This window comes from Odontomachus brunneus, unplaced genomic scaffold (assembly GCF_010583005.1).
Source record: "Odontomachus brunneus isolate Ranch 3 - 2012 unplaced genomic scaffold, Obru_v1 Obru_scaffold_001, whole genome shotgun sequence".
NCBI classification, from domain to species: domain Eukaryota; kingdom Metazoa; phylum Arthropoda; class Insecta; order Hymenoptera; family Formicidae; genus Odontomachus; species Odontomachus brunneus.
Window position 1 is genome coordinate 3,287,128 of NW_022639451.1, and position 18,542 is coordinate 3,305,669.

General features: G+C 34.4%; 3 protein-coding genes across 3 annotated transcripts in view; 2 read left to right on the forward strand and 1 right to left on the reverse strand.

Moving 5' to 3' along the window:
• LOC116853906 (2-hydroxyacyl-CoA lyase 1) overlaps positions 1 to 10,176 on the forward strand; it is an 18,120-nt gene extending 7,944 nt beyond the window's left edge. The window contains exons 3-12 of the mRNA XM_032835284.1: positions 2,398 to 2,482; positions 4,316 to 4,497; positions 5,832 to 6,008; positions 6,099 to 6,340; positions 7,386 to 7,571; positions 7,663 to 7,738; positions 8,128 to 8,365; positions 8,455 to 8,562; positions 9,608 to 9,731; positions 9,808 to 10,176. Of these exons, the coding sequence (XP_032691175.1) occupies positions 2,398 to 2,482; positions 4,316 to 4,497; positions 5,832 to 6,008; positions 6,099 to 6,340; positions 7,386 to 7,571; positions 7,663 to 7,738; positions 8,128 to 8,365; positions 8,455 to 8,562; positions 9,608 to 9,731; positions 9,808 to 9,903 (1,514 nt within the window). The 3' untranslated portion in view covers positions 9,904 to 10,176. The remainder of the gene's footprint in view (positions 1 to 2,397; positions 2,483 to 4,315; positions 4,498 to 5,831; positions 6,009 to 6,098; positions 6,341 to 7,385; positions 7,572 to 7,662; positions 7,739 to 8,127; positions 8,366 to 8,454; positions 8,563 to 9,607; positions 9,732 to 9,807) is intronic.
• LOC116840455 lies at positions 10,094 to 10,858 on the reverse strand. The gene is made up of 2 exons (XM_032807216.1): positions 10,577 to 10,858; positions 10,094 to 10,413 (listed from the first exon to the last, which is right to left on the reverse strand). The coding sequence occupies exons 1-2, from the start codon at positions 10,666 to 10,668 to the stop codon at positions 10,182 to 10,184; spliced, it is 324 nt and encodes a 107-aa protein (XP_032663107.1). The 5' UTR covers positions 10,669 to 10,858; the 3' UTR covers positions 10,094 to 10,181.
• Positions 10,859 to 13,091: 2,233 nt separating this feature from the next.
• Positions 13,092 to 18,542, forward strand: part of LOC116840573 (sodium-independent sulfate anion transporter) — a 29,471-nt gene continuing 24,020 nt past the window's right edge. Inside the window, exon 1 of the mRNA XM_032807466.1 lies at positions 13,092 to 13,240. The gene's annotated coding sequence lies outside the window, so the exon portion shown is untranslated. The remainder of the gene's footprint in view (positions 13,241 to 18,542) is intronic.

An 18,542-nucleotide genomic window follows, 5' to 3' on the forward strand; every position in this document is an offset into this window, starting at 1 on the left:
TTATTCGTTATCGATTCCAAAAAACAACTCGTTGCCATTATCGTTACTAATTTTGTAATTTGTTATTGCGCGTCACCGTTATTAAAAAAGTTTAATATTTTATATACATACATATATATATATATATATATATATATATATATATATAAAATATTAAACTTTTTTAATAACGGTGACGCGCAATAACAAATTACAAAATTAGTAACGATAATGGCAACGAGTTGTTTTTTGGAATCGATAACGAATAACGGTAACTAGTTATTTTTAAAAAATAACTTTCCCAGCTGATAATCTGCAATCTCTAGACGGATGTTTTCACTTTTTTTAAAGTAACCAGAGTTCTTATTCTTCCCGAGATTCCCGGTTTTCCACCCCACGTTTCAAATTTTTTCGAATACTATTTAGGACGCCGATTTATCCCGGATTTGGCCACACTGTCCCGGTTTATAAGATTTTGAAAATCTTCCTAACAAAAAATGACCTTAAGAAACTTTATAGCTCTGATAAATACAGTAGCTTTGTATATTGTTGGAAGAAGTTTCTTTCTTGTAACTTTAAGTAAGGATAACAAAAGTTTTATCTTAGAGATAGTTTTTATTTTTGCTGTATGTAGCTGATCTTTATTACTGTTAAATTATTTCTCACATGTTTCATGTGTTGTCCAGCAAAAAAGCATCTCATTCTTCTGTGGTTCTCATGTAGTCGCTTGATTTAAACATAATCTACTTAATAACTATTTAGTAGCTATTTAATCACTAATGACTTCACAAAATAGCACTAAAGAGTAGTACTATTTCAGTTTATTAAGTTAATATATACTAAAGTAGAATTACCAAATACTAGAGGCTTACTTCATATTTTAATATTACTAACATAAAGTAAGGAAATCATGAGGAGATTGGAAAGCGAAGAAAGAGAAAGGGAGACCAAATATATGATTATCTTGTTACTAGAAAAACTCGCAGCATTGCTATGCGTCGTAATCGTTTTTTAATGATTCGCTAATGATTCAAGAATAGCATTATACACAGAAAAATATATACTACATTCAAGTAAATATTACTTGTTTCAAATATTCCGTAAGTTTATATATTCACAAATCTCTGTCACAAGAGAGTTCTATATTTCTATCATAAGCGTTAAATTTATTCAAAATTCATTCTGAATCACAATAAGTTTACGATTTTAAACAATAATATTAAATTAAAAGAAAAATTCGATTTCGCTTACTAGAGTAGACTTCTTTTCTTCGATAGTTTTATAATACATTTGCGAAGAGAATAAATTCTTCTTTTGAGTACTAGATAATGAACTTTTCCAAAATTTGTAATATGTTTTAAAATTAAAACCTCAAACTTAAACCTCAAGGAAGTATTCTTTATTGAAGATAACCATTACTTAAAAGAAGAAAAGCAAATTGAGTGATCGCTTTTCTTAACAATAACATGATAGTCTTTTGTATATTTTAATATTAAATGCTAAAATAATATTAATGATTTAGTACATACAAAAAAAATACATACTGTATTCAAAATATATTCTCAGTCCTAATAAGTTTATCATTGCAAGCAAGAATATTAAATCAAAATACAAATTTGGTTTGCTTACTACATAATGTGAAACCAACTTTTCTTCTTCAACAAAGTTTTATAGTATTCTTGTAAAGAATAAAAAAGTTCTTTTTTTGAGTACATGATAATAAACTTCTCTAAAATTTAGATAATAAAAAATAGATTTATTCTAAGATTATTATCAAGAAGATATTCTTTGTTGAAGATAATTATTATTAAAAAGAAGGACGTAACTGAGTAATCGCTTTCCTTAATAATAGAACAATATTTTTTCTATGTATATTACTGACAAGAAAACCCAGACAAGTGTCCGCCCCTGATTTTCATGAACTTGTAATATGTTAATACTTTAGATCAAAATAATAGATACGTTTTTTATTATATATGTCCTTTCGTAAGTTTAGGGGGTGAAATACTCTTTTGAAGAAAATCGGTTTTTTCATTCAAAGGAAATATAATAAAAACTATAAGAGATAGAAAAAAATATTTTGCATAAAAATTGAATGGTTTGAAGAGTACTTTACAGAAATTATTTTAATAATTATAATAAGAAGTGATGGGGGAAATATTAACAAAAAATTTTTTTTCAAATAATTTCTGTACTCTTCAAATCATTCAACTTTTATTCAAAATATATTTTCTGGATTGGACTTGTGTGGGTTTTATTGTGAGTACCAAAGAATATATTAACACATTGGCGACGGATAACACATAAATGGGTCATTTATGCGCAACGCCCCGTTGCCAATGTATTAACATAAAATGAAAACACGAAGGGGTCAGAAATGCAAAAGAGAATTGAAATGTGATATTGTTTTGTTATTAGGAAAACCCGCAGTGGTGTTGTGCGTTTCCGGCCCGGGTGTGCTGCACGCTATCGGTGGTATGGCGAACGCGCAGGTGAACTGCTGGTGAGCTCGGACGGATATCAATTTTACCGCGTGATTCACTCCGTGAATGATTTGCTTTTACGATGAAACAATCATAATGTGAAGTGTACCGAAGTATACAGGGTGTCCTAAACTCTCCTCCGCAATTTTTTGTGGGAACGTAGAACGGATTGAGGTGGACATAAAAGTCTCATACTGTTTTGCGATATTCGCAATAAAACTCGAGATATTATCATTTTGCAAATAATCACATAGATTTTTAGATATTAAGGCTCCTGCAGTGCGATTATGTAACTCGTTAAATGCAGTTAACGATAACGAAACTGTCGTCAACTGCATTTAACGAGTTATATAATCGCACTGTTGGCCCCTCACATTATCTATCTCTTTTTAAAGACGTCAGAAGCGAGAAAATGCATGCTAAAAATTCTTGCGAAATACGTTAAAATAAAAATATATATCCATATAGTAACATTTGCAATCGATTAAACAAATTTGTAAGATATTCCGTGCACTCCCCCTTTGCTCTAACAATCAATAATTTGTCGTAAATTAACGTGACATACAATTCATCTTCTTAATCTATTTTTTCGCCTATTTATATTCAGATTAATTTATAATAAATTATTGATTGTTAGAGCAAAAGGGGAGTGCACGGAATATCTTACAAATTTGTTTATCGATTGCAAATGTTACTTTATGGATATTTTATTTCAATGTTATATATTTTTATTTCAATGTATTATATTTTTATTTCAATGTATTTCGCAAGAATTTTTAACATACATTTTTTCGCTTCTGACGTTATTAAAAAGAGATAAATAATGCGAGAAGCCAGGAGCCTTAATTAAAAAAGATTTATGCATTATCACGCATGATCATGCAACAATTTTCTTTCATTAGTAACTAAAAATCTACGTAATTATTTGCAAAATAATAAAGAACTTCTTAGTTCATTTTGACCTAATCTACAAGCACATGACAGCACACATTGCCATTACAGCTCATCTACCATATCGCGTGTGATCATTCACTAATCTTTTTTAATTAATATCTCGACTATTTTTGCGAATATCACAAAACGGTATAGGACTTTTATGTTTACCTTAATCCTTTCTACGTTCTCGCAAAAATTGCGGAGGAGAGTCTGAAACACCCTATATAAGTCGTAACAATACACGCGAAAATATATAAGACAGCGCAGGGGATTCCGTCGAAATGTAGAACTGGAAAGTATAAACGGACCTTGTGATGCACTCTCCGTATCTTGATGGGGCTCGTGCGGTGATTTCGTTCTAATTTGGTGTCGCGTGTTTGAAAAACGTCGCGGAAATTGTCTATCATCTGTCTTTTGGTTACGATCTCTTAGTGCTAATATATCAGCGGCACATCGTGACTATTACATCACCGTATTCTTGATTTGATGATTTTTCCCCGTAGGAAAACTGCAACACGCAACATATTTTTGTATGGTCACGGGTATCATGCGATTTTATGCGGTCATGGTGTGTGTAAATTACCGCATGAATTACGATAAATCGGTGCGAATTTATATATGCGAGATCGCGAACGCTTGGACGTTGGAAAATTTGAAGTTTAAATCTATGCAGGAATTATTCATGTCGCTCTTTGCATTCTTCACTTGCAACTAATCTATATATTGTATAATCCGTGAAATTATAATAGTAGAATGTGAAGAACGAGATAAAGAAGGTGAAAATGAAACGTAATGGATAGAAGGTAATGATAAAAATAGAATACGATCAAATAGATATCCGGGAATTCCAGCACTAATCAACGCGAGATCAATCCCTAAGGCTTTCGTGTTCTCTAACGAAGAAAACATTTCGACAGGCCTGTACTCGTTCTGGGTGGATCTTGTCCCCAGGATCACGAAGGGATCGGCGGATTCCAGGAGTGGCCGCAGGTTGAGGCGTGCCGGCCTTACTGTAAATATGCCGCTAGGCCACCCTCGGCTACCCTCATACCGATGCATGTCGAAAAGGCAGTGCGACTCGCTACTTACGGCAGACCAGGTAGGGAAATTGGTTTCGCTTCCTTTGTGGATATCTGGCTCTCTATCATTATTTCGCTTTCACCACCTCCCTTTCTCAGAATAACGTTCCTACAAATCTATAAATTCTTCTTCCATCGATACTCTGCCTTCTTTAAAGGGGGGACGCTCTCGCAACTCTCCTCTAAAAAAAACCCGACGAAAACTATGCACACGTTATGTGCATTCTATAAAAGATTGGGAAATAACACGTTACTTTTAACGCCGTTATTATTACTTAGTTATTTTACTTTTTTAATAACGATAACAGTTGAATAACGGCGGGTTTTCTTCTTTAGTAGTAATTAAGGTAATGAACGTAATCGTTACTTTGCACATGTTATATACGTCTATTTGGAACGGCAGCGAATCGTAAAAAGAGGCCTTGAAAGCTGAATAACAAAACCCAGATAAAGATACTAAACATAGCATGCAAATATTTAATATATACTTCGTGGTGCCGCTTTAAAACAGGATTATATGTTTAAAAAATGTTTCAAAGAATATCCATCTATTAATTCCATAAATCCATAATTCTTATAAAAATATTTACTTTTTATTAATACAATAATCTTGATGAAGTAAAGGAAAAAGTATTAAGAAAGATATGGAAGAAAAGAGAAAAGGAGATTAAAAAAAGAGTAGAGAGGTAAAGAGAATAGAAATAGGATAGGAAAGAGTATAAAAGGAGTATATAAACGATATGGTGGTATAAATAATTGTGATATTAAATATAAGGTCACGAGAAAATATTTTATATTGTAAATAGATATTAAAATTAGTATATAAGATGTCGATGGATGAAAGTGAGGCTAAGAATTAAAAACTGTAAACCAAGTCCCCCTTCTTGGCTGAGGAAGCTGAAGTAACATAAATACATACATTAATACAATAATCTCGGATCAATTGTGTTCACTTCCCGGCAAGATAAGCAGTAATTTTCATGACATCAGAATGTCTCCATAGTATTGCAACAACGTTCATGGTATTAAAGGATTTCTTTTATTATGTATAAAATATTTTTTTGTTGTATAATGTCGCATCTTTGTGTACTTGCGCTAATCACCAAGGCTGCGTCCCGAAATTCATTGCCAATACTGAAAATTTATAGTTCATGTTACGTATATTATAGAATTTCAGCACTGGTAGTGAATTTCGGAACAAAGCCCAAGTAGATACCATGGTAAAACATGTCCATTTGGGAAGTAACAACAATTATAACGGCTAAAAAAACCTTCTTAGCAATTAAAAAGATCTTTTTAGTTTAATAACTAAGAAATGATTTTTCCATGATTGTGTGTCTTCTATTATTCGCAGGCGCCGCGTATCTTGACTTACCCGCCACGTTACTGACGCAAAACGTCGAGGACGACAAAATAATGAAGATTGCACCTTGTCCACCGCCACCGCTGACGTACCCCGACATGAGATTGATCAAGGAGGCAGTGGATGTACTAACAGCGGCGAAGAAACCGCTAGTGATAGTTGGCAAGGGTAAGCTCATAAGATTCCTGGACCACTCTCGAATTGTTCTGACTTTTCTTCTCTTCCTCTACAATTTACCCTGCCTTTCTGTACATGCAGGAGCTGCCTACGGTCGAGCCGAAGTTGCGGTGCGAGAGCTCATTTATTCAACGGGTGCGCCTTTCCTGCCGACACCCATGGGCAAGGGAGTCGTGCCGGACACGGACGAGCGTTGTGTCTCCAGCGCGCGAACAGCCGCCCTGCTGCAGTCCGACGTGGTGCTGTTGTTGGGCGCGAGATTGAACTGGATGTTGCATTTCGGCCGACCGCCTAGGTTTCACAAAGCCGTCAAAGTTATACAGGTGAATCAACGCCTCTCGCGGTACGAAGCGTCTTTCGAGGTTCCTGAAGCTTTCCTGTCCTACGTGACGTGATCTTGCTCAGCAAAATGAAATTCAAGAATTAGATCTGCGGCATATTTCTTGCGCGAGGGAATCAATAAGATGAAAACATGTCAAAATAGAATGAAACAACGAATATTGGCGACTTACATCTTGGTTAATGCAAAGTTGGAAGTCACTCTACTCAAAATAACTTGTTGTCAAACAATTATATACAAAGACTCTTCGAAGTATACAACTTAAACATATTTTAGGCCAGTAAGAGCTCAGATTGAGCGAATATTTTTGCTAAATGCTGAGAAGATAATAATTTGTGTTAATGTACGTAATGTAGCTTTTGCAGTCTTTATAACTTACGCGGTAAAAAAAATCTTCCACGTTAAACCGACCCTGAATCCCAATTTTTAATATTAATACTAATTACCTCTTTTAACTCCATGATTAAGCATTTTTAAAATTCAATTAAAGCAACTTGTTATTGTTGCTCGTTGAAAAAAGATGACGCTTTACCGTTATTCATCTTGAAAGAATAACTTATCATCGCGTTATTGTTACTTAAGAAAAAAGTAATAAGTTATTACAATCTCCATTATTTTGTTCACCAAGTTTTAGAGATTTTTTGTTTTTTCTATGATTCGTTGCTGTATATGTATTCTATACACGTGAAGCAAGGATCGAAGTAACAATTGTATTTTTTATCGTCCAAGAGCTGCAATAGCTGGATTCTGTAACTCGTTAACTGATGATATTATTAGAACTGTATGTCGTTGCGCATCTTTTCTAGTACATATCATATCTGCGCATATCATAACGACAACACTTGTTAACAACAGTTAACGAGTTAATCGTGGAAGAATCCAGCTACAGTTGTGTTACTTTTATCGCTACTAACGAGAAAAGATAACGTTGTTATGAAATCGTTATTGAAAATAAGTAACTTCTAATGGTAACAGCGTTGCAAATGCGTTACTTCCCGGGCCTGCGTTGATGCAAGAACAATTCGCAGATCGACTTGTGTGCCGAGGAACTGCACAATTCCGTGCCGTCCGCCGTCGCCATACAATCTGATGTCGCACCGGCGGTGGAGATCTTGACGAACGCGTTGAAAAGTCGAAAGTGGCACGTCGACCGACGTGGCGCGTGGTGGAACCAGCTCACAACACAAGCCGAGAAGAATAAGAAATTCCTTCACGTGAGTATTGTTTTATAAGTACACACTGAATAAAGATCGTCTCGTTTCTCTGTGTGATTAACTTGCGCATTTTCTCCTGATTCGTCTCTAGCGGATGTCGTCGGATACCAGTGTGCCCCTAAATTATTACACGGTCTTCAAGCACATTCAAGATGTCATACCGACAAGTAAGTGTCTTTTGTATCGCTACAAATCTTATAGAAAACGCGTTCTGGAATATTTCCCATCCGTTGGAGACGTTGCGCGATGGAATTGCGTATTTCATTTCATAAATTCCGCTCGAATAACAATTTAGAAAAAAATCAAAAATTGAAAAAAAAAATTCGAAATTTAAATTTAAAAAATTTTATAAAAATTGAGCAAAAAATATTATATGTCTCAAAGTAAAAGTGTAAGAATTAAAAATGTTGTTTAATATAAAAAAGAACTTATACAAAATGCATTAAAAAATTGCTCGCGTTAACGTTATCAATAGATACGTTTATAACTACACGTTCTCTCTCTTTCTCGTCCGTGTCTTTCTTTTCTATTATTTATCTCTTGTCTGACTTTGCAGACTCTATCATTTGCTCCGAGGGAGCTAATACAATGGATATCGGCCGAACTGTTCTGTTGAACGATTTGCCTCGTCATAGATTGGACGCCGGCACATTCGGTACCATGGGTGTAGGGCTCGGATTCGCGATCGCAGCCGCTCTCTACTGCAAAGAGATAGCTTCAAAAAAGAGGGTGATTTGCGTAGAAGGAGACAGCGCTTTTGGATTCTCCGGGATGGAGATCGAGACAATGTTTCGGTAACGTAGTTTCTATTGAAACAGTCGAGAGAATGAAACGCAAAATAATGACGTAGCGTATAATCACGTTGACCTTCCTTCCTCCGCAGATACAAACTGCCGGTGATTATAATAATTGTGAATAATAATGGTATATACGGCGGTCTCGATAAGGAAACATTCCGACAAGTGCAATCATCCGGAGATCCCACGCAAGTGTATGCATCTCTGTATTCTTAATATTGTTAGATATTTTCCTAGTATTTTTTTTATGTATCCAGGTACACTTGATTCCAATATGATTTAAATACTTTTTCTTTCGTGATGCAATCTGGGTCGACGTTGGGCATTAATCGATTAAAATTTTCTCTGACTAAAATAATCAACAAATCAACAATCAAAATTAATCAATTGACACACACACACACATGTATATATATATATATATATATATATATATGTGTGTGTGTGTGTGTGTGTGTGTGTGTGTAATTATATAAATAATTTAATAAATTGATAATTATTGATCAGTGTACAATCAGTCGCATCAAAGTTTGAATAATAGTTTGTTTCATCAGTCAATTAAATTATTTGTGATTTTATACAAAGTATTTCATGTCTCATATATATGTACATCAGGTGAAACTGAAAAAAAGATTTATTATATTGTTTTGCAAAAAACTAAGTAGATTTTTGAGTTATTAATTAAGAAAAATTGTGAGATGATCCCACGCGTACTAATATCCTTTAATAACTAAAACTCTATGTGTTACTTATTTTCAAGATGGTAAATGATTTTTTTGTTCAGTTTGGCCTAAATTACAAACGACGGCAAGCGTCGTTGTTACAACTTATCTGCTCTATCGTGCATAATCACTCGTTAATTTTCTTTAATAACTCAAAATTTCATGTAGTTGTTTGCAAAATTGTAGAGATATTTTATGTTCAGTTTGACTTATTCTATATATACATAAAGCATGAAATACTTAGCATCAGACATCTCGCATGTGACGGTTGATTAATTGTGATTATTGATTATTATTGATTTGTCGATTATTTTAGTTAAAGAAAATTTTTATTGATTAATGCTCAACACTAGTTTGAAACACAGCTGATGGTCTTTTGAGAGAACTTGTTTTTTATTAATCTCCAAAAGTTAAGTTTTCTCATTGGACTACCAGGTGTGTCTAAACTGCATCAAGTAACCATATTAAAATACAAGTATACATATAAATAAAAATAACAGAAATGATTCTTTGTCAGAACTCCTCCAAACTCCTTAACATCTGAAACTCATTATGAAAAGATGATGGAGATGTTTGGTAGGAAAGGACACTTTTGCACTACAGTGCAAGACATTCAACAGGCGTTAAAACTATCCCTTAAGGTAAGACTACTTTGCTAAGTTCAAATTTATCTTTGAATGTCAAAGAGAATGGACAACTTATAAAATGTTATTTCAGGTGACCGATAGTCCCAGTTTGATTAACATCATGATTGATCCACAAGCAGATCGTAAAGAGCAAAAATTCAACTGGTTGACAGAATCAAAACTATAAACATATGGAATATTTTGCTGGAATATTGTCTGCGATAAACAATTGCAACATTTTTACTACATTTACTATATTATGTAAACTTCATTTATTAGTGCCATAAATCTGTTTTTTAATTTAATAATTTAATTTTAGATAGACTGTTGATCAATATTTTTCACTAAATATATAAAATAATGGTAATAGGGATGGATTTTTCTCTTGCAAGATGTATATATTGGGAATCTTACAATTATTGTTTAAAGTTTAGAAAAAATATATTATATAAAAAGGTTATTATGTTACAAAGCATCTATTTGACCCAATAAGCTCTCTGTAATTTGTGATGATGTAATTGTACCTAACAAATCTAGTTCCAACCTTTCTCCATCTTTTATTTTGTTCATAATCTGTTCTAAATTTATTCCCATTTTCTCAACTTTCCTGGACAATGTCTCATTAGCTGTATTAACTGCTGTATGCAAGTGCCCATTTTCTTTCACAAGCTCTTCAATCAGTTCTAGCTCCTTTTTTCTGAAAATATTAACTTATGATTACTCCAATTCAACAGCCATCCACAATGATTATTCATCACTAGCGAAAAGAAAATATAAAGAACAATTTATATTATTTTAAGAAAAATTATAATCCAACAAATGGATGTAAAATTACATAGAACAAAAGAGAGGAAACTTACATTTTCAAAGTAATATCATTGATGGCAACTAACGTTTTCTGGATTTTTACGTCAACGTCGTCCTCTGTGTTGAATTCTATTATTCGAGACATTTTAGATAGGATGTTTACGCAATCGGAATTTTTAACTCTCAATTAATTAATCACCAAAAAAAACCATTCTACAAATTATGACGAGTTCAACTGAAAACATTAATACGCATAGATGACTAAAGTTGATTCATAATGCATTCTTTTATCTTAGCTGTGTTTATTATGTTTTATCCACAGCTTCTACATATAAACTAGACTGCTAATTCCCGTATCAACTCGTATTTGGCTGCGTTCAGATTCCACACCCAGGTGTATTCTATTAGTAGAAGTGCTATAGTATATATTACATATACTATAGTGTTTCTAGTAATAAAGTGCACCCGGATGAAGAATCTGAACGCACCCTAGGTTGCGTTCCGTTTCACGCATATGCGTGCATTGCCTACAATATACGTAACACAAAATATAGATAAATGCGCACATAGGTATGAAACGGAACGCGGCCTTAGGGCCATCACACACAAAATTATATAGGTACATATGCATAGCATAAGATCTTATGGATCAATGAGCATCGAATATTAAGTTGCCATATTGATGATTGATGCTTATTATTCAATGCTCATTGGTCCATACGATCTTATGCTATGCATATGCGTTTATGTAATTTTGTGTACGATGGTCTTTAGTGCGGATGCCATTACATAGGCCGATATTCATAGTCGGATTTTATATTTAAGACCGCTTAAGTTTATCTTCAGATGATGTACGGGTTATTTCATTGGCTACGGAGTATCTAAAGATGAACTTAAGCAATCTTAAATATAAGATCTCACTATGAATACCGGTCATAAAGCGCGAAAACGCGGAAGACAAAATCTTACTAGATTTCTGCGTTCCGCGAATTGAATCATTTTTTCCCGTACGTTGAAAAAGCGGAAAAACGGTAGGCCTAAAACTTTTCTCTATTGTTTTTTTATCCAAGGTACCAAGGTATGAATTCCAAAAAAATATCAGGTTCGAACGTGTTTGAACACGTCTTAATGTAACGGCGGTTAGGTTGAACAACTTGTGATAACTTATGACAACTTGTGACAATAAATTTTTCCGCGGTTGTTTCGCGACTTTATTTCTCCTTATATTACATGGAGCACAATTTGCGCGGAAAAGCGGAATGGTTTGGTGACAAATAAACATCAGTATTCATTTTTTAAAATTGTATTAACTTAATTTACAGCAATTTTTACTAATATGTTTCTCTTTTCAGCTTATCTGTTGAATACAAGCATTTTAATAAATAAATACCGTTAAAAATTAATATTTTATAATTCCCCATACCGCTTTTCCGCTCAAAATATGTCTTATGTAATATAAGGCAATCAAAACAGACACGGAACGCGTAGCGGATCTAATAAAATTTTGCCCCGCGTTTCCGCGCTGTATGTAATGGCACCCTGAGTAGTCGGAAAAATATTGGGCGACCATCTTTAAAAGGATCTTTAATCATGAAATGACATAACTGCATGTGCATAGCATAAGATTGTATGAACCAATAAGCATCGAGTATTGAGCATCAAGCATCAATGTAGCGGCTAAATACTCGATGCTCATTGGTCCATACAGTATTATATCTAGGTGCATATGTATTACAAAGTAACTAAATATTTCTTTTCATTTATTATATTATATTATTATATTTATTATATTTATTATATTATTTTGTATATTGAAAAGCATTTCAACAAAGAAAAATACAAAACCAATATGTCAATCATTGGGACATGTATGTTCGACCACTGGGACGTTTACCTTAGGGTACGTTCAGATTCCCTACCCGGGTGCACTCTAATACTAGAAGTGCTATAGTATATGTAACATATACTATAGTGTTTCTAGTAATAGAGTGCACCCGGGTAGGGAATCTGAACGCACCCTTATATATCAAGGTTGAGATCATCGGAGATGAGTCCCCTAAACTCCACTATTATCCAAGCTAACACAACCGCCCTAATATTCCGCATCTCTCTCTTTTTCTTTCTGATTGTCATCACATTTCTAATCCCCATTCAATAAATCCTACAATCGCCAGATTCTATTGCTACTTGAGCGAGTCGAGCGAGTTATTAGCAAATGTAAGGGACGTCGGCGCGACACGTTACGACAAGCACCGGCCGCATATATCGCGAGGAGAAACGAGATTACTTACAAATGACGTCTTCACGATATGTCCCGGCGATCGCACATCGCGATTCCCGACACTCCCAAGACTTATTAACACGCGAGACTCACTTTGACGAATAAAAGACGCGAGAAACGCGGAACAATGTGGATCGATATATGCTCAAGGCTGTTGCTTGGCGTCAAAAGATTGAGCATTTCGCGCGATTCATTACCAACGCCTAGATTGAATAACTACGATGACAACTTCGTAGTGCACTTTTGGCACTTTCGGCGCGTTAATGAACTTTTGGTGTACACGATTGACGGCGCGCGCGTCTGCGATCTTTTCATGCCAAGTAACTGGACACGACGCTCCGTATTCCATACGTCTTTTGCTTGTATCCTGTGAGTCTCCTACGGAAATAAGTATTAGAGTGCCGAAAACAACGACGTGCGGTCATCAGGACATATCGTAAGTACATTATTACAGACCTTGACTTCACCAGTGACGTGCTAACTCGTCGCAAATAACGTTACAGTGACGTCGCATTGACTGATATTGAAACGTAACTGTCACGTCGTTGCCACGTAACTAAAGGTTTGTTCGAGTTGCTTGTACTTTTCACACTTTTACATCTATGCTCGTTGTACACTAATGCACCTCAAACAACATAAATTTTCCAAAATACATTCTGAAGACATTTTCAGGACGGAGGGACGTCATCAGAGTATTCTTAGGACGTTCTTTGAAAGCGTGAATTGTCTGAAAATAGCTAATATCCAATAAATTTATTCATATTAATTGAACTTTTTACACTTTCACACTTAGTGCACATTAATTCTTTAGGGCTATCGCACACAAATTGACATAACTGCATATGCATAGCATAAGATCGTATGGACCAATGAGCATCGAATATTAAGCATCGAACACTAATATGGCGACTTAATACTCGATGCTCATTGGTACATACGGTCTTATGCTATGCATATGCAGTTATGTCAATTTGTGTGCGATAGCCCTTAGAGATTCTAAAAATGGCGTCATGTTTTCCGTTCGTGTTATGAGTGTAAATGCAATTCTGATACACTTTTCACTCTTGCTTGGGATCAAGTGTAAAAAGTGTGTTAAGCCCGTATCAGACTATAGATTAGGATTGAGATTGAATTGAAAATTGGCCAATCAGAGCAAAGTTCACCAAACTTGAGCTTAGTGAATTTTGCTCTGATTGGCTAAATTTCAATTCAATCTCAATTCTAATCTATAGTCTGATACGGGCTTTAGAATTGCATTTACACTTGTAACACGAACGAAAATCATGACGTCATTTTTAGAACCTCTAAAGAATTAATGTGCACTAAGTATGAAAGTGTAAAAAGTTCAATTAATGCGAATAAACTTATTGGATATTAGCTATTTTCAGACAACTCATATCTTCAAAGGACGTCCTAAAAATATTCTGATGACATCTTTCCGTCCTAAAAGTATCTTTAGAACGTATTTTGGAAAATTTGTATGTGTTGTAGGAGGTGCACTAGTGTGCAACGGGCATTAGGTGTAAAAGTGTGAATAGTACAAGTAACTCGAACAAACCTTAATAGTCATTTTTCTGATGACAGAAACGTTGCAGTGACGTGTAATATGACTTTTGCGATGAGTTGAACACCTATTGGCGACCTCAAAATAACAACATGAATAATGAAAAGTTAAGATTACTATTTACCGTATCATGTACGTTGAATACTTGACAAACAAAATACATGATCGTATTTCGTGAAGCATTATGAATTATGTATGTATTTTGCCTGTTATTATAGATATTCTGCGTACATTCCTCAGGAAAAAATATTGTTAAGAATTGTAAAAAAAATTGTACGAAAACTGAAGCAAATACTATATAGAAACTGTTCAGTATACTGTAAAAATCTCGCAGTTAATTTGAACATCTCTCAACAGTATTCTTTAGTACAGTAACTGAAATCTTGTACAACAACATAATTTTTATGATATATCTTCGGCTCTTAAATGTCAATTTATGTTAATTTTAAATGAAATTTAGATCTTGTAATTGATATCTCACTATTTTCATACCAGAAAATTTACTCAGTATTGATCGGACGCGAACTCGAGAATTGCAGATACCTCCAGGTTTCTAAGTGTATCACCTTAGCTGCTGCGCTACTTCTTCAACTGATACTAAAAGTGGGTCTACAATAGAAGTCGTAAGTCGTAGACATTGACTAATCGCGATCGATTATTCTTCTCGTACCCGACTATGATTAGTCAATTTCTACAATTTACAACTCTACGACTTTTATTGTAAATCCCGCTTAAGTGTTTTTTATTGTCCTCATATCTAGCCAAAGCAGTAATTTTAATTTTTTTATAATATTATTTAATACAACTACACAAATAAACTATTTTGTCCAAATATTTCATGTAATAAAAGAAAAGTCAGAGATATATATCTCTGTATGCGTATATACGCATATATAAAAACTATAACTTTCCGAAAGTAATTTTTCCTGAAGGATGATACAATAAGAACCAATATACTACACTTGTAGAGAATACAAATGTTATGTATATTAACTGACTTATTTTTACGTCTATGCAACGTAACAATTATGTGGAACATATAACTTTATAATTTCTGGCCTCTTCGATCGACTTTGGCGCGATCTTTTCGGTTTGGCTTCACCTTTTGCACGATATTCACTAGATTGATCGGTGGTTTCCGGGTCGTAAGCATAGATTCAAGTCTTATCTCCAGTAATAATCCGTTTCATGACCGATTGATAGTCAGAAAGCATCTCTTCACAGATCTTAATGCGACGCTCTTTTTCGAAGAAATTGAGATGTTTTGGCACTAGTCGAGATTTTACACGTTTCAGGCCCAAAATATCTTTTAAAATGGTACTGGCAGATCCTTTCGAAATATCAACAGCATCAGCAAGATCTCTAACAGTTATTCGACGATTAGCAAGCACAAGTTCTTCGATTTTCTTGACGTGTTGTTCATCGGTAGAGGTTGATGGTCGTCCAGAACGCTCTTCGTCTTCAACACTTTCACGACCTTCTTTGAACTGTTTATACCACTTGTAAACATTCCTTTCCGACAAAGCATGGTCCCCGAAAGCTTTCTGCAACATCCTGAACGTTTCGGCACCCGAAATTTTATTCCGCAAACAAAATTTAATGCAACTTCTTTGCTCAATATAATTAGACATTGTAAAAATCGCCGAATGCACTTTTAGCGTCGTACAAAACCAAGCGTAAAGCAAAAAGTAATAAATGTTTTGACATGAAATTTGTCACAGATGTCTGTCAATGCTGCCAACTTAGAAAAAAAATATTTATGATGTGCGGTTTACCCGCGCGATTTAAATTGAAAACTGGTCTTACTTTTTGGACACAATAGTATATTTCAACATTCAACATTACAACATCTCAGCAACGTTGTTTCAACTTTCTGTGTTGCATGAATTTAGTTGTAATTGTACGTCGTAGCGACATGCAAAACACGTATCATAAATTTTGTGACTTTGCGACAAAAATAGCACGCCTCTATCACATACGGTGCAGTCAGAGGGAGTAATCTCCTCCCTTCTCGACACATATGGCTAAGGTGACCAGACGTCCCGACTTTTCACCCTTTGTCCCGAATTTTTTCGAGTGCTACTCGGGACACCGATTTGTCATCATTTTCAATGATTATTAAATAATTTTTGGATCTTTTTATTTTCCTGCCTTCGCTTCACACATTTATGAAGTGTCCCGAATTCAGGACTAGGAAATCTGGTCACCTTAAGGCTTTTGCACGTAGAAAAATTTTAACCATAACCGTAAAGTTATAAGAAAACTAACCAATTAGAGTTGATTATTCTCTTTGCGTTCGAGGAATAATCGACTGTGGTCAGTTTTCTTACGATCTTATGGTTATGGTTAAAATTTTTCTACGTATAAAGGCTCTTAATACAACGGGCACGAATCGGACGCATTTTATCGTTACTACCGCGAAAATGTGCCTAACGAACGTAGTAAAGACGCACTTTGTTAGATGGCGTCTCGAAAATGCGCCTAGCTTTGGCCATTGAAATTAGAGATCCTTGAATCAGAGTCCCGAAATAACATTTTGTAAGTTACGTCGGTGACGCCGTGTCAAAAGTCGAAAGCAGTCATAGCGGCAAATATAATATGTAAAGTATGGTACTTGGAATAGCAGGAAAATAAGTTAAATGGATTAAAGAATAAACTTTAATTTATTGCTTATATATTATGCATTGCCATAGTCTTACTATTAAAATATCATTTCTTTGATTTTCTTGTTTTTTTACATATTATCTTACATCTAAACAGCGTACCTTTGGCGCGTATATCTTTATCGTTAATTTGTGAAAATTTGGTATAAAATTGCATTATAAATTAGTATACATTGTTTTATTTAAAAAATGTTTATGAGAGTCGATGTCAGCAGATAATCTCGCAGAAAAATGAATTATTGGCTGCGTTCAGCAGAGAAAACTACTTTGCAACTGTTGTAAAATTCGTGAATCTGGGCTGCGTTCGGAAACGTTACCCAAGTGTACCTGTTGCGTTGGAGTGAGCGAAATACAAGAGTGAGATAAAAAGAAAGGGAGAGTACTCAAGTGACGTAGCAAGTATCCAAGATACATGCTCTTGGATTCAGCCAAAATTAAGAGCATGCTCCAATTAGATTCACGAATTTTACAACAAGTTGCAAAGCAGCTCTCTCTGCTGAACGCAGCCATTGTTTGGGCTCCAATTTGTCCTCCCCACATTGGCTGCCCATTTTACTCTTCAATTTATATCACAAGGAAATACTTTCATGATATAGTCTTTTACACTTGAATTATTACAATTTGGCGCACAACAACTGGGCATTGTTTATTACTTTTGCTTACACGCCTGCTATAGTGATCGTACACAGTCATACTATAGCTATTAGTTTGACAAAACATAGCGGCACCTATACAAATCGGGGACGTTATTTTGGAACTCTGATTCAAGGGTCTCTAATTGAAATCAGGCTGGTGACCGCTCTCATGCTTCTCTCTGTTTATATTTAAAATCATTTTATATTCATCATCAGATGCTATACAAATCTTTATACTGGTTACAGAGCATTTGAAAACGAATTTAAGCAATCTTAAAACTAACGACACACGGTACTTTGTGTTGGGTTGCTTGCTGAATAGAAATACTCTATTTTGATCGGAGCATTTCATCTATCTTCAGAAATGCACCAATCAGAACATAGTTTTCATCCAGTAAGCAAAAAACTATAAGATGCGTAACACAAACTATATATATATATATATCGCAATACTGGCAATGAATATCGGAACGTATTTTAACGTTATCATATCTAAAATACGATATTGCAAAGGCTGTTTACGATAATTCGAGTTGGATTAAGTACGAGTTAGTTTCACTAGGGCCGAGAAATATGATAGGCACAAGCATCTAGTATTTTCAAGATTTATGACAACTCAATGCTGTCCGATAAATCGAGTAGAGTAGAGTAGAGTTAGGGTAGTATAGCGGATAGTATATGTATAAGAATTAACAGTATCAGATAACATAGTTTCGTAAAATATGTAACAATAATATTACAAAACAATTATTTATTATATTTTAGAAAAATTAGAAGCACTAAATTAAATTATGAAAATGATATTAATTTAATGTATTTGTGAAATATTCAATAATAATAGGTTAGAATAATTGTTTTCTACTTTTGGATATTTCA